The sequence below is a fragment of the Athene cunicularia genome, assembly GCF_003259725.1.
Source record: "Athene cunicularia isolate RWA chromosome 1 unlocalized genomic scaffold, athCun1 chr1_part2, whole genome shotgun sequence".
In the NCBI taxonomy this organism is placed as follows: domain Eukaryota; kingdom Metazoa; phylum Chordata; class Aves; order Strigiformes; family Strigidae; genus Athene; species Athene cunicularia.
This window is the reverse complement of record NW_020799092.1, coordinates 6,596,552-6,614,142: the sequence shown is the minus strand read 5'-3', so window position 1 is coordinate 6,614,142 and position 17,591 is coordinate 6,596,552. Positions and strand designations below refer to the sequence as shown.

General features: G+C 35.6%; 1 protein-coding gene across 1 annotated transcript in view; it reads right to left on the bottom strand.

Annotated features, from left to right (window-relative positions):
* Positions 1–307: 307 nt before the first annotated feature.
* ETNK1 (ethanolamine kinase 1) overlaps positions 308–17,591 on the bottom strand; it is a 31,312-nt gene continuing 14,028 nt past the window's right edge. The window contains exons 5-8 of the mRNA XM_026865457.1: positions 12,232–12,315; positions 10,416–10,576; positions 8,332–8,405; positions 308–7,145 (exon numbers count right to left, since the gene is read on the bottom strand). Of these exons, the coding sequence (XP_026721258.1) occupies positions 7,073–7,145; positions 8,332–8,405; positions 10,416–10,576; positions 12,232–12,315 (392 nt within the window). The 3' untranslated portion in view covers positions 308–7,072. The remainder of the gene's footprint in view (positions 7,146–8,331; positions 8,406–10,415; positions 10,577–12,231; positions 12,316–17,591) is intronic.

Sequence of the window (17,591 nt, the reverse complement as noted above, 5' to 3'; positions counted from 1 at the left end):
CTTCAGAGCAGCCCAAACTTTGCATGCTTTCCTCCATTTCCTTGACAGTAATGATCCCTCCTGACAGTCATGTTCTATCTAATTCTAGCCTCCCAGATGTGAAATTTTAGTGGTCAATGAGCAAGCTTATTTGCTTTGTGTAAGCCAAATACTGGCTCAAAGTATTTATTTTTAGCTAGGTTGTTAATCCCAGAAAGAGGTATGCACATAAATACAAGTCAAAAGACTTCAAGAATTCTTTTAAGTATTCCATATCCAGTGCTCTCAAACCTGGGGAAAGTAAAATCATCACAATACATGCCAACAGTGCAGTTAGAAACAAACTTTATTGTTGGAGTTTGAAATTATTTACACAATATAAATCTCTTTGAAAGGTACATTACTTCATTTAATCAAGGGTAGAAGGCCTTATAATAGCTCCAATAACATTTACTTGAAAAGATTTACAATTCACTCCAGTGGATAAATGATGCATCTAAACTCCACAACATACAAGAAGGGTCATGGGGACTTTCTGAGGGATGACAGTGCTGGAAGGTGACAAAGGCTTATTTGTAAATTGAACTTATTTTATTCACAGGACATAAATGGATTTGTGTTTAAAAGAACACTGAAAAATATGCAGCAACAAAAAAACCACGCAAAATAGAATATATCCCTAATATGCTATGGCCCTGTTTCTGTAGGTATTTAAAGGGTTTTAGATAGCTGGATTGAGAGGCTTGACACAGAACCAATGAATCTAAATCATATTTAAGAAAGACTGGATACACTTGCAGTGCTGAGACTATTCAAAAGCACCTGTGTACAAAGCAGCATTATTAACTACCACAGACTGCATCTGATATACAAAATGTTAAAAGGAACATTTCTACCAAAAAAAAATAATTTACACGCTGAAGACTTGACACCTACCATTTTTTTGATAACGCTTAAGAATTACCACTATCAAAAGCTTACAAACATATACTTTTTTCCAGTTCACACTGCATTTTATGGCATTGTATACAACATTTTTCTTGTTTCTCTTCCATGGTCTCTTTCATCTTGTGTTTTGAATGGATCTATGTGGAGAAAAAACCCACAGCATAGAAAAAAACACAGCTTCAATACCTCAAAAATAGGCTGGTGCAGTATCTGAAGTTATTTCAGCATTTATTTTTGAAGCTTGTTAGAGTTCAAGTAATTTGCTTTCTAAATGTTTATAGAGCTTCTGATTTTCACCAAGTTTTCTGTGTGTCAGCCCTCTACAAACATCAAATCAAACATATTTGGGAACTCCATAAAGTTCCACACCATAGGGAACCTGAGACATCAGCACAAATTTGGAAGGCTATAGGAACAGCTAATGCAAAGTCCTGAACCAGAAGTTTGGTAATCTGGTGAAATCTGGTCACCTGTTCTATAATCACAATAGACTTCAGAGCCATTCCAGTCAGTTTTTTGACATTTCACAATAATAAAAGTTTATTAAGAGAACTTGGTACAGACTACCACCTACACTATTAAATACACAGAAAAGCCCAACACACACTTAAGTGTTGAAAATTAATCAACTGCATAGGGGTTTTTTTTAATAATCTTTTGGAATGCTTCTTCCTTCCCCCAGGCTGAATTGTTTCCTAATCACAAGAACTTAATTTCTACAGATCAGATGACTGAAAAAGTCACTTTAAAAAAATAACCAACCAAACAATGCTTTTGCTAGTGTCTCAGTACATCGTTTTGACAGAGCACCTCCATACAACTGGCACATGCAAATGTTTCACACATTTTCCTTTCCACTCCGGAGGTCTAAACACCACAAAGTTTGGTTTCTTCTGACATGTCACATCTGGATGTGTGGTTTCTAACTGCTGAAAGCCACTTTCTTAAAAGTTGTGTGGTTGGCTAAGAGAACACCTGCCTTGCAGAAGATTAAAGGTCATGGCTTTTTATGTCTTTCACAACTAATGAAAACAATGAGCTTGCAGCCCACAGTAATAAAAAGAAGGAAAAAAGAATCAGCTGCAGGACTGCTCAACATCAGCCCCGCATTACCTCAAGGTCTGATCAAATGCATTCTCTTCTACTATAATTAATAACCTGCATGGTGTGGAAGAGATGATAGGAGACAATAGCTAATTCCAGTAGTTTAGTAATCTAGTAAACTTTATAAGGCATCCAAGAACACTAAACAATACAAAAACATTAGAACAAATCAAGAATAGACAGCCACCTTAAATGCAGACAGGTAAAATGTGGTCAATCTCCCCTGCAAGCTACAGTAAGGACTCCCCCAAATAAGAGATTATATTCCATTGGGTTATAGAACAAAGTTTTGTTTAATCAGAAAGTTACCCAAATTTGATTTTTCTTTCAGTAGGAGTAACAGAATATTTTGTAAGCTTTTATTAGCTACCAAAGACTTAAAAAAACTGAACTACATTTTGAAACAAACTTTACCCTTTACAGTCTGCTCTTGTCCTTAAACCATTCAAGTAACTAAGCATATCCAAAGCTTAAGCTTGAGTTTCCATGTGAACGATTTCCTTTTACCGGTATTTACCGAGCCTTTTGACTAACACTTCTTTGATAAGCTCAATTCCCAGGACCCCAGTAACTTTCAGTGCCAATGCTGATAAGCATGCATACCTTTCACCTGGTGAAGGTGAAGCTGACAGGATGTACAAACTATATCAAGATTGATTTGTCAGATGGACAATGAGATTAGCACACTAGCATTTTCCAACAGTTATTAAACACAGCAGTGACAAGAATAAACTAACAGCTTGAAGGACACTATGGAGCTCAAAACAGACAGTGAAAGGCAATAGTAATGAAATATAGTCGAGCATTTGGGGAAAACATCTATGCTTCCAAGATTAAAGGCCTCTTCAGAAAGGGACTTCTTACACACAAAAATTCTGTTGAAAAGTCATGTAGTGACAAAACAACGCTGGAAACAGTAATAATTAAATATGGAAAGGAAGTTTTTATATTCATGTTTCCCCTGATGAAGTACAGTTGTGGGCACAGAGAGGAGGTGGAGGGAATGGCACACAGGAAAAACACCTCAGGTAAGTTTCAAATAGTCTAAAGGGGCTACAAATAGGAAAATGACTGGCAGAACTATTTTAGTGCTTTGGGCATTTATTATAGTCATTTAAATGATATCATCTAATCCTAGTATAAGGCTATATACACAAAAAACATTTAAGTCAGGGGACTTCTATCACAACTAACTCAATTGGTGTCACCATGGGAGCACACACTGTTACGAGTACTTCAATTCAACATGCTTATGTTAAGGAGCTACCATCATTCAAGAATGTATAGGAAATTTTTTTAAATTTAAGTAAACAATTTTAACAGCTTTCCTATACAACAGGTACTACAGGTACCTCTGACACACAGTCAGTCCTATTATTAGTATAGACTTTCTCTTCATCTTAGTACTCCTTTATTCCCAGAATCATTCCCAAGAGCAAGATGCCAAAAAAGCTAAAGGGAGAAAAAGATGCTGGATGCCCAAGGCTATAAATGGGTACCTTAACATAAAACTATTATGCTCTGTTACAGGTCAATTTAATAAAAGAAGTCTGCACACAGAGTTAGATTTCTTCTTTACATCAAGGTTTCTACAAAATAGGAGAGAATACAATGCAATACACAAGTCCATAAATGCAAGATACAGTACAATTCACACTAATTTACAAATGGTTATTTACACTGTTTTATATACATATACAGTCAGACCTGGTTAATGCAAATTGGGTGAGTCCTTTAAAATGCAAATTAAAGAAGTAGAAATGAAGGAATTTAAAATTATGGACAAAAGACTAGTTATCATTCAGAAATCTCTAATGCTTAGGTGACCTAAGAAATTAGACATGACTTAGCCAGATCTGACTGCAGAAGTGAGAAGAAAAATTCACACTATTCTGCTTTACAAAAGCAACCAGGCCACTATGGTCTACTGACTTGATGCTATTCATGCAAGAATGCCATTACTAATAACCCTCTTTATATTTACAATATAGGTTTAACTACAGAGTTATTAATTTTGGCATTCATGCCCTTAGCTTAACATAAAGGCAACAGAATATCTTCTTGGCAAGTTACAGTCAAAACTACTACAGGATGTTTCTAGAGCTCATTTATTGTCCTTCATCTTAACACTGCCAGTAGAGACTGAAATAAATTAATTGAAACAAGTACATGTTCTCTACTTCAGTGCTCTAGTACCTAACTTACATTCAGAATGTCCTGTATTCACAGTTTCAAGCTCCCTTATAATCTGCAATGAATGCTATTGCAAATTACTGCTTCAAACTTAACATGTCGGTAGATATTCCTTAGCAAGTGAGAACATCACTGGCTCAAACGGATGTGGAACAAGGCTCAAGGTAACTGGCATTTTATTTTGGAAAGTGTTTTACAGTATTTCCTCAGAACTTATCAGGATTTGTTTTAATCTGCACTTGTCTTGAAAGAAAGCTGATGCAAAGCAGCATTTAAGTGTGTAAAATGAATTTCAACATGCAAAATGAAAGCCTCTACCAGTACTGCAAAGTCAGCCACTGTAACCTGCGATAATCCTTGTGCTTCTTCGAAGTGGCTCAGGAAAAGCTTGCAGTATTTACTATCTGCTTCAAAGTGCTTTTACGAGACTCAGTGGAACTTCAATCCACACGAATGAGATTGAGCTGCACTCATGAAGAGCTTCAGTTCTGCAGAAGCAAACTTCCACTCCTACAGTTATTGCTACTTGAGCTATACAAACAAAAATACTACTGAAAAATTTACACTAACTCCAAACTTCATACTGGTACCTGAAAAAAAGAATGGGTTTTGCTAACTGTTGGTAAAGTTAGGATCTGTCAAGTGTTAGATTTCCCAAGACCAAAGTGAACTTCAGAGTCTTTTTCAAATATTTCACAAATACAAAAGCAACACTGACAGAAATAAAGCCACCTCTTGAAGAAAATAGTGGTAAGATTTCAAAAAATTTTATCAATCTTGCTTCCAAGCAGATCTTGCTGAACTTAAAGGGACTACACCAAGACAGCAGGGTATTATTCAACACATGTCAGTAATGTCAACAGAGAGAAAACAGGCAAAATTAAAGTCTTCAGTGCTTTCATGAGCTCTAGCAACATCCTTGATAACTGCTACAAAGGAAAATATGTCTACTTCAGCTATTTGTTTCTATTTAACTACAAAGAAAATCTGTCCAGTATAATAGCCTCCAGCTAACAAATGCTAACGAAAATGGATACCTAGTTTCAAGTTACAAAAAAATCCCAGTTGTCCCATTTGTATTAAGATTAAGGTTTTCACTGAAGGAAATAAAATAAAATTGGAAACATTCAGAGATGAATAAAAACAAGGGGAAAAAAAATCCCAAGCCTTGCTTTTGTAAAATAACAGAATGCCATTCAAAATGGTCTTCAAAAGGTGAAAATTTCTCACATAAATTTTTTTGTCCTAAATCAATCCAAGCTTTTGTAAAGCACATATGTATATATATGTGTACATATGTATACACACATACACACAGTAGTGTGCCATAAAGCAGTTTTGAATAATTATATTTGCTGGAGTCTGTACAACAGACTCCCCATAATATTTACTCTTCAGGTAAGCTTGTGTTCACATGTGTATATGCACACACACAGACTTTGTACATGTGGGCACTTATGTGACCAAAGTGCAAAGTTTTTCAGAGTATAAGCAGAGTTGAGCACATGTCTGCCCAACTCCACACTGCATTGTTGGTTTTTAGTTTTGTTGTGGGTTTTTTTCCCCTTCCCCCATCCCACCCCCAGCCCCTTTCATATTTAAAGCCTCTTTTCCATACAAACTTATACATTGTTTTAAGTAAACATTTTCTATTCAATTCACATTTTTTAATCCAGACCATTCTTGGTATAACAGCTTTAAGAATTAAGAAAATGTGTGTGATGATCAAAGCCCCATTGTTCAAGTCATATTTTTCCATATTATCCTTCAAACTGGAGGCTTTGAAAAGTAATTTGCTGCCACAGAAAAAAAAAAAAAAAAAAAATACCAGAATCTGCAATTACAGGACCAAGCATTTAAGAATAGAACCCGAGGGCAAAGCAGAAAGATGTCAACAAATATGCTAACTGTAAACCTAAGTGTCTTGCTCCCCAGTGCAACAGGATTTCTGTTCACTAATTTTCAGTTCAATAGTCCATTCCACTAGCTATTGCTGAAGCACATCAAATAGACACCAGAATAGTGTTGAAATTTAGAATCAAGTTTCAAAGAGGAATATAGATTTGGAATAGTGGTCTTTTGCTTTAAAAATACACTTAATAAACAAGCAGCTTTCCCACAGAAGTTAGAGATGATGGTACATATCCCTCAAAGAATCTGATGGCCACAGAATTTCACATTTCTACAGATTAACACATCAGTAAAGAAAAAAAAAAATCAAAACATCAGCTTTTCAGCAAGCTGGCTGATTCTTATACAAAAGCAAAGTACCATAATATGAAAAGCTACCTTGTTCTTTTTTTAAAAAAAGAGGGAAAAAATAAAAATCATCCTAACCTTTGTCCTTAGTTACACCACACTGGTGTTCTTACAAGTCTATTATTACTCATTTTGCTTCTATACATCTAAAAGGTTAATATTCTCTGACCATGTTTTCTTTAATATAAGTTAATGCAACTTCAATAAAATAAGTTGTTAAACAAATCCTTTGGAACAACTTCACTGTCTGCACCCAACTTTTACAAAAACTGATGAAAGCAGCAATGGAATCATGTTAAACTTACAATAAATAATTCACATACAACATATGTTAAATTACAAAGAAGGATTAAATTGCCATTTCTACAACTTATAAATTTAGCAAGTTTCTAATCTGTTTTATATCAACAGCAGTACATATGCTCTTCATATTAAATTTAACATTGAAGGACTGTTTAGAGGCATTATTTATAAAGCAAGAACCAAGTGAGCATTATAGAACTCAAAAAAATGTTTAGCTTTTTTCCAGTATCTGTTCTTAATAAAGATTTAGGGTTGTCTATCCACTTGTTAAGTTTCTTCCTCTTCATTACTCAGGAAGAGTTAATGTCATGACCTCCAGCTTCATTTTGAAATACTGGTTAAATCGAACAATTGAATACCTATTCAAAGGGAGAGAGAGATTTGAAGTTAAGAGCTGGCAACTACTAACATGAGAACAGCCACATCAAGTAGGACTAGTTGAAAGTCCACCTACCCCAGCACCCCGCTTCCAACACTGACCCTTCACAACTGCCAAAGGAAGAAATAACAGAGCAAGCATATAATGGTACTTCCCACCACCCCCAGCTTGCAAAATAAATGCTGTTCCAGGATTATCATGGTGGTGGGTTTGTGTTTAATAGATCTTAATAGACTGTCCAAATACTGACAACTACAATTCTAGAGAAATCTGATCTTGATCATTGCAAGAATGAGTTTTATTCAAAACTGACAAGTTTGGAGTTCTACCACCTATGCTTTAACTTGGTTTTTTTCTGCCATCTAGTGGTTACTAACAAGTACTTCTACTTGAGAATAGTCACAAGAAGGAATTCATTCACACTTGTCTCATTTACAAAATGACACAACAAAGCCTAGTAAACTGACTTAGTCACTGAGAAAGATTCTAAAGTGGAACCTTTTACCAAGCTAAATTATTAATTTATCACCTTGCCCAGTCCCCTATGGAAAGATGAATTCCTCTGCTTGTTGCCATGAAAGACCATTTGAAAAAATGTCACAAGACACACATCATATCTACCCAAAACAGAACATGACTGGCCAGTGTCTCAGGCAACAGAACTTAACATTCACTGGCATTACAAGAACTCTTAAAAATAAAAAAGATTAGGAATTCTCAAGATCAACACTCCATTCAATAAGAAGTAAACAAGCTTTTTTGTTCAAGAGTCCCATTTCTTGACTCTTGCAGTTTGGAAATGTAAGTCATCTTACAGATGGTACACCACACAGACCAACTTGACTTTTATGCCCTTGTCTCTCCAACAAAACAACTCAATGCCCAAAAGCATTTACTCCTCTAGTTATCTTCCTTGCCTTGTTATACCATGTGTTTTAGCCAGGGGCACATACTAGTTTAGAGAACTTATAGCAAGAAAAAGTATAGACAACTTTTACTGTCTTGTTTTCTCTTGAAAATTAAGAGTATATTATAGTATGCTCATATCAATCAGGTCTGTTTGCTCAGACATCAGTTTCTGATAGCCAGGGTGCTGGACTAGATGGCCCCACAGGTCCCTTTCCAGCCTCAAGTATTTTGTAATCATGTGCAGCAAGTACACTTACCCTAGAAAATCAAAGTCAATGGTGGAATATTTGGCTTGAATTAGAGCCCACAATCCCCAAAAGAAGTGTGAAGCCTGAAAGAAAAAAATGTTTAGTGAAAGATTAACATTATATAAAATCCATCATGTAAACATATTCTTGCATTGAGACAGAATTATATACAAGAGAAGTCTCAAAACACAATCTTTTTGTAAAGTTGTTTGATATCTCTTTAGTAAAGAGATTGGTAAACAAGTATAGAAATAATTACTGGCTATTGGAGGAATAAATCCATTGGCCTTCTGATTCTCCATGTCTTGTTTTCAAGAAAAATAATGTTGCATTTATAAAACAGGTCATCTATTAAGTAGTCTGTTGTACAACCCTATACAACATCATGTTAAAAAATGCACAGAAGTATAACTATCTCATTCTACTGCTGCTAAATATATATGTATTGTTCTACATAGATTATTCAACTGTAGTGCAAATATAAAATTCCTTTTGATTCTTTGATTATAACCCTTAGGCCATTATAACTACAACTCACTTTCACTACTGACTTGGACAAAGAATTACAATCTCTAGCTATGAAGAGAACCTCTAACTCATCATCATTTACACAAATTTCTCATCTGTTCCAAACCTACTTCCATTACAAGTCCACATTATCAGTCTGGAGGCTATGTTCAGTTTCAGACTGAAACTATTGATTACATTGATGATGTTTGTTATTATACTTCAAATGAACAAAATACATGTAATGGCCATGAGCTTGATAGTCTCCTTGTGAAAGACATTTCTGGACCACCCAGGTTATAAGCAATATACTTCAGACTTCTGTCCAGTAAATAACATCTTATAGTAATTACCGAAATTGCTTCCTGAAGTTTGCATGTTACACTTTACCAGAAGTGTAGCCGACACATGCCTGAAAACACCTTAAGATGGCAGCTACTGTATGTACATGTGAAAGTACAAACTTGTCTCTTAGCCTTAGTCCTCCTATGAATAGCTTGGCATTTTGTTTTTCAGGAGAAAGCAAAATAAAGTTATCTAGCTATTGGGTAAAAGTCAAAGTCACTTTTGCAGTAACATTTCCCCTCACATCCTCCAGGCAAAACAAGACCAGGGCTAGTCAGAAAATGTAACAAGAATAATGTGAACCTGTAAAGTATCTCCAGAAATTAAGAGATAAAGCTTGGGAAAAAAGACATCTTCAAACTGTTTCTAACAGTACACATAAATAGGACATTCAAAGACTCAATGCCACACCTATTTAACTACTTATTCTACCTCCAGGAATTACATTTGATCCTGAAGGACAAGGCACCAAAGCCAGATCAAAACTGAACATGCTCCATCCTTTCAAAGGATAAGAACAAGGGAGTGAAGCTTTTACATTCAAACTCTGTGAAAGACAAATTGACAGACAGGAGACAGCTTATAATGCACAAGGTACAGGAAGAGCAATGAACAGACTCACAGCCAGCCCTCACAATCTAGAACAAGGCAAAAATTCTGGGGAACAACACAAGACTACGTCTGCACTTCGCTACAACTTCAATGACTAAAGGTGACCAAAAACCAAACATAAAAGCAACTCCCTGCTTGTCGAGACACTGCAGGCAAAGAAAGAGTTATGGTAGTACTTAAAGACTCTATAGAGTAAGGAAAGGGGTGAGTTAAAAATAATCAAAGTAACTTACATTTATTCTAACAACATTTTATCATCTCATTTTAAAAGGGCTTCTAAAATCAGAACATTTATAGGTCTGTATAAAGCAAGGTAGTGCTTTGTCTTCTTACAAGAAGTTCAACACAGACCCACCATAGCTCCAGCCAACTCAGGAACTTGCCAGACCAATAAATAGCCAGTAGAAGTACTCCCTAAAAGCTCATCCCCTCATTTTGTGAATGTTCACTGCCTCTTTTCACTAGGAATATTCTATAGAGAATTTAACACACAACAAAACATAAAGTTTCCATAGAACAAGCTAAGGAAGTTTTTCTTTCCATGCCACAGTACTCAAAGAAACTGGCAGTTACATTTGTCCATAGCTCTATGGCACTTAATATATTCTAATCAAGTGTTTGTTATTTACCAGTGCAAACTGATTGACTTGGACATATAGAACTTCAACTTCTTTTTCACTGACTTCTCTGCCAAATCCTTTATATTCTTTGTAGGCCTCAAGGTAAGATTTCAGCCATTGTTCCTGCAATTTTCTGTTAGGATAAAGGCTGTAGTCTACCTCATTTACTCCTAGGAAAAAAAAAAAAAAACACAAACCAACCATCTATTAGAAACTTACAGTGTCCAAGACAACCATTAAAATCACATTACTGGACTAATTCCCCCCTCCCGACCCCAACACATACACAAACTGATGTGGACAAACATCAGTGTTTTTACTTTGATCTGACTTTCAGTCACATGTTGGCAATAACTTCTCACACATGAATCAGAATGTTCAACATCACAAAAAGATTTATGCTGTCTGTGTTTTCAGCCACATAAATATTCTACTCTTATTCTGAGATTCAACAAGTTGGGCTTCGAGAAAAGCCTTAAGCACTTGCATTATGAAACAAAAGCCCTCCCAAACATACCAAATACTACACATCACAGGAAAGGGGACTTATCTGAAACTATACCCAAAGCTGAATCCTGATGCATATATATTGTCACCAACTGATCATATATTTGAGAAAGATTTATTAGAGGTCTACCCCTCTCCTCCACAGAGTATCAGCAGACTTGGAAATATTATCTCCATAACCAATACCGGAGATGCTTAGTCACAGGCCATATGGAGTCTGCCAAGAGTCCTAAACCCAAATTACAGTTCGCACCCACTAGCTATAATTCCCAGACAATCTGGAAGTACTCCTTAAGTCTTATTTTATGATCAGTGCAATCCCCCAGCACCTAAACTCTTCCCTGTGTCAGATCACTCAAATTTAGCTTTTAAAAAAAATAACCATATTGTTACTGGATGGATAGAAAATAGCAGAGGTGAAACACAGCTGTTCTTCACAAGCAAAAAAGTGTGTTTAGTCTTCTTACTGTTCTTAGCTCCTTAAAGATGTAATCAGACTCTGACAAGTCTCAGATGAAAAATCAAAAGCTCTGAAATATTTTGTAAAGAATTTAACTTGCTTTCCAAATATTTAAATTACCAAGTATACAATTTAAATTTTTTTACGTTACCTAGAGTTAACGTTCAGTTTATGAGCCAATGACTAGTAGATAAAAGGCTCCTAATTCCACCTACTGTGCTTTTCCATCTGTACTAATCAGTATGTAGGTTTTTATTGTTGCCCCATCTTCTGAAATAACACTGCATACACTAAAGGTATTTCTCTTATGTAGTAAATGGAATGGGCATTCACTGGGGGAAAAAAAAAAAAAAAATCTAACTAGTTAATGAATGAATCTACCAACACCTTATTCCCAAAATCCACCTTTTTCCTACCACACAGCCTTTACTTCTCACTTTAGGATATGAGTCAAGGGCAAGTACTTAGCACACACATTCAAAGCCACCAAAAATGACATAAGCCTGACATTTGGAACTGTGGAACCACAAAGCATATTCTCAATATATACTTATGCTGTAAAAGATTCATTCATGCAGTATTACAGTGGGGTGTCTCTGCCGTGTCATTTCACAGAAGGATACTGTGAAAGCTTTAAGTTTGGTATCTAACTCTACCAAGACTTAGGACATGATGTTCCCATTTCTGGGTTAGTCAAGCTGCAAAAGGAAGGAAGAACATAACTGGCCTGCAAGATGAGACATCCACACATTTTGATACCATCAGGTGAACAGTTATACACATGTATGTAGATAAACAAAGAAAAAAGAATGAGTTTTTGTAAAACCAGTTTCCCTTTACCTCAAAACCATTTTTTACCTGCAAACTCATTGAAGTGATTTCCAATGTCATAAGCCAGGTAGTTGTATCCAGAGTACTCATAGTCTATGAACTGCACATCACCTATGTGAGACACAACAGCAGCAACATTAGAGTCAGTATCAAAAGAAGTCACAGCCCTAATCCTTTGGTGTTCTTGGAAGTTTAGGGGAAAAAACAAAACCACAAACCCGTCTTACTTGTGCCCAGTTGTGTGCACTCAGATATTCCAGGGTAAGGCTGTGATTTTTATAATATGAGATTCCCTTAAATATTCATTCAAAAATGCTCTTAAATAATTACTTAGAGCTTACAAGTCTCTATTTTTAAATTGTGAATAGCAGAATTTCAATTTTAACTTCTACCACATGAGGGCATCCCTTACCTTCAAATACAGTAGATGATCCTTTATTTAAATTTTATGTAGAAATAGCAGATCAATTTTTCCCTGACTTAAAGAACAGTCAGTGTGAAACCACAGTGGGCTAACATGTTGCAACGTCCTGACATTTCCTTTAACAAGTTGATGCTTCCTGCTTCCCCCAACCGCACTTTACAAACCAAGATTATTCTTAATTGTTGCTTTTTTCAGCTGGCTTAAACTAGTCTCAAGAAACCATCAGACAATCCTTAAATCCTCAAAATTACAAAACTGTGTAGCTCTATGTAAACAAACACTGAAAGCAGCAACCACAGCCCCAAATGTTTCCAAATCACATTTACCTATAGTGAAGCTGGGGAAAATGCTTCACTCAAGGTAATGCAGCACTGAAGCTGCTCAAGAATGTCTATACCACAAACAGTCAACACATTACAAGACAAACTAGAGCTTTTATATTTTAAGGGAAATTAGCCAGTAAAATTACTAAAAACATCAGAAAGGGAGCAACAGGTTAACTTAAGAGCTGTTTACACTAGAATATTAAAATACAGAATCTTGTATTGTCACTGCTATGCTGAAATGGATAATTTTCAGTTGTAGTCTTTTCTATACCATTCTTTTGATGATTACCTGCATATTTACTGAATAAAAAGATATTCCTTCTATTACAATGCAAAACATCTTACAGACACCAATGCTAATTATCAGAACTCCAAGTAAAAAAATAATTTAAGAATAACATTAAAGTATGTCATGTATTTTCTAGACTAAGGATTTTAAGTGTCTAATGTACTGCCTCCTTAAGCTTTATGGATATCACACACAAATACAACAGTTTTGCCACATAAATGTCCTGACCAAGTTATCACAGAACAACTTTGTTGTTAGAAGCGTTCCTTACTGAGAAGTTCATCTTTACCATATTTGAAATACTAATACATTAATATTTTCCCAGGTGGATAAATCTTCTCGTCTAAGAACAACAATCCCACAGCACAAAATTGCTTAGTCACAATCCTCCAAGGTTGAGTTTACCCTTACTTTCACCGAAACTGAGGACTGCTTACCAAGATTATGAGGTTCAACCTTTTAGGCTCTAATAAACCAACATGAAAACGGCCTGCAAAGTGGCAAGCTCCTTCCAGGAAAATCTTGTGGCAATGGAAAATTGAGGTTCTCTAGAACTCTGAAGGGACAAGAAATTTTACAGCAGTTGCAGCCAAGATCTTATAATATTGTCACAGATTAACTTCTGCCACTGTTTGACTGGCAGGGTCATATGCTTGCACCCCCCACTGGTTCTTTAGTACTACTTTTAAATTAAAAGAAACACCTGTAAGTTACATGCCAGTTAAAATGCACAGCCCAACCCTGATTAATATTCTGCTACACAACTGATCTCCAGATTCTCCCCCCTCCCCCACCAATCATTTAATTTGCTTCTGTTTAGAGGATTTTTTCTTCCTCCCTCACATGAAATACAAACACAGCAGGTAAAAGTCTGCTTGCAAAATATTAGCATAAGGAATACTTAACATTTTTTATGTGCAAGTTTCATTCTGAACAGATCTATGTGCTATTATGGATTATTAAGTACAGCTAATATTGAAAACTTACGTTCAGATATATATAATATTACATACAAAATTGAATCTAACAAGATATGGGTGAGGCTGTTACTAGACACTCTCCTGTGGAGAACTGCATGTGAACAAGTGATGTGATAAACCTTCAGTCACTGCACAAGTAACACAGTGCAAGGCTCCACAAGTCAGCAACAATGGCATATCCAATCTGTAGCAGATGAAGATTTCGCAAATTCACATCCGTAAGACAAAAGTTCAAAGTGAAAAACTGTTGTTACTAATCTTTCAGACTCATGCTACTGTGGAACTCAACTTTAATTTTCGCATGAAGGCTCAAAATAAAGATGCACAGTTCTTTCTGTGAAACTGAAAGCAAGCAAAAACTTTGTTTGCCACTTCATAAATACATAATGCATACATGTCCCACCTACCTTGTTTCAGAAGAAACTTTGCATTAATTAAATAACCATAGTATTAGAAGTTCATTTTAAGATTTACTGCAGTTCATAGGGAAAGCCACTTCTAAAAGATACAGCTTACATTACTAGTTAAAAAGCTAGTTTGCTATGAGGTTTCTAGTAATATCACTGGGATATCACTGGGAGCAGGCAGAACAACTACAGACAGTAGTCTAAGAACATCTGTATTATATTAAAATGAGAAATTACTTAAAACTAATCTCTACCATCTCTCTGGAGAAGCTACTGTTAACCACCAGAAACAGAGACATCAAGAGTATTAAGTATTTCAAGTTGAAATACATTCTTTTCTTTCAGGGGTCTCCTAGTGTAGACAATATGGAATGTGATCTACAAAAAACACATAAAGATACAAAGTGGAGTACATGTCATGTTCCATGAACCAGAAATAAATTTTTAAAATAGATCAAGTAGTAGTCAATAGAGCATCTGCTAGATCTTCTTGGGGAACTGAAAGGTAGGAGGGTGATGACCTCTCTCTTTCTAGCTGCTCTTTACTTTTAATGGTTTAATAAGGTAAGCACTTTCAATGTGCAAGTCCTAGCTGTAGTTATCACAGCAGAATGATGTTTCCTGAGTTTTGTCCCATCTTGCTCATCAGGTGAGCCACTGAGGACCTAGAAGACAGCTTCAGTAAAGACAATGATCTATGCTATAAACACACTTGAAAATTCACAAATGGGTATTATACCCAAAGAATAATTTTAGCTATAAATACCCAATATAGCCTTGCAAAACAAAACAGGTTTTTAGATCAAAACCATAAGCCTTAAACATACCTCAGTCTTCAGAAGCACTGAGCACCCACAGACTCCTACCAAAGATCATAGAAAACATTGGGTAGGCAGAGGGAACAAACAGAACAAAACCAGCCATCTACCTACAAACTTAACTCCCTGGCAGGTGATTTTAATACATTCATAAAGAACACAGATACGGACAAAATAATACTGATACTTGGTCTTATTAAAAAGCAAGTATTTGAATACTCTTAAAACACCAGGTATTTTTTGTAACTCCCAGGTCATGTTGGAAAAAAACAATCCCAAACTTCAAGAGCATCAGAACACAAGGTCTATAAATAAGCAGTACCAAGCATCAAGCATATTTTGACTACACTGATGTCCAAATTGTAATTAAAAGCAACATGAAGCTGAGTTACAGCCTTCAAGGAGTAGATGACACTGATAATTATAAGTTATGTAAAGTAACACTTGCAAATTTTCATATCCTGAGTGACTGGAAAACAGACATTTACAAAACAGTAAGAGGCAAGAGTTCTCACAGCCACAACATGAACGAATTCGAATGAGATGAGTGAAACTCCATTATGTGAAGTTAGCACTCAACATGTTATTCCAGTCTCAAAATTTAAGGACATGAGCCTGATTCTTTTTAAAAGCAGTATGCAGCACAACTGTGATTTTTCTTTCAATTCTGAAAACTTAACATGAATTTAATGTAGAGAACAAATCTAAACTAAAACAACTGGGACAAGCCATAATCATTCTAACTGCATTGGACAGGAGTCCTGGTAGCTACTGATAGTCTGTAGCGCGCGCGCGCGCACACACACACACACACACACACACACACACACACAGAGTGCCTAGTAAATGTGCAAACTAAGCATTCACGAACAATGTAATAAATACAGTATTGCTAAAACCAATAAAGGAGATGCTTTTCTCCTCATTAAATCTGTGCAAAGCTCGTAGTGTTTATCTGGCTTTTCAGAAGCTGGCACCAAAAAATAAAAGTAGTTAATCTAGAAGACCAATTATTTTAATTCCAGTTAAGGGCCATCATGGTCTTTTGATACACAGAACCTTTTCTAGGTGGAAGAACAAATTTAGAGTACAGCATCACCCAAAGCTGTTAACTACCTTCATACAGTTTGATCTCATTCCTAATGAATAATATCTTTAAAAATTCTATCTATTCTGTTCTCTTGCAAAATTTTTCCAGCAGTACATTTCTTTATAGGTAAAAGCTGAGCTTCCACTTCTAAAAATCACATTCCTCATTTTAAGATTGTACTAACAGACAGATTGATAGTTTTTTGCTTTTTACAAAGTACACTATAAGAAACAGCCTTCAAATTACAAAGATTCTTTCTACAGATGGCATTGAGGTTTGGTTACTGTGAAAAATGGTACCTGCTGTATTCAGACTGAAGGAGTTTTCCAACACACTACACATGCAACATTCAAACATAAGTTCAATAAATATATTCACTTTGTATTTCCAAGTCCTTTCCCTCCCCAGCTATTTACAGCTAACTTGAAGCCAAAGTACTTCACATACCTCCCTCCTCCCCACTCTGTCCCCAAACACTAAGCACTCACACACTCTTTATTGTAGGATTGCTCATAAGTGACTCACTGCTGGCATTGTTTTGTTCCGCCATTCTGTTTACAAAAAGAAAATAGCATTTGTTTTAAAAGTAAGGAACTTCAAGCCTATTGACCACGATAGTGGACCTTTAAAAGGAATTCCTCTAATTTATTTTTTTTTCAGCATGGTTCTACTATGAAAAGTGACTATAAAAATTACTTTTACTTCAATGGGTCTGTTCGGGAATGCTAAAACTGAAGGTAATTTCAGCACTGAACACACACACCAAAAATAAACACATTTTTACAATATCACAACTCTAATGTGTGTAAGACCACAAGCTGATTTTCTGCATACCTTACATGCTTCCCCCACCTTTTTAAGAACTATAACCCATCCTTGAAACTATGTAAAAACACTGAAGTTTGATACTGAGTTCTTAAAATTTCAAATTTATCTTTCTAGCATTGTACAGATATATACATATATACATATATATACATATATACATATATATATACATATATATATATACACATATATATACATATATATATACATATATATATATATATA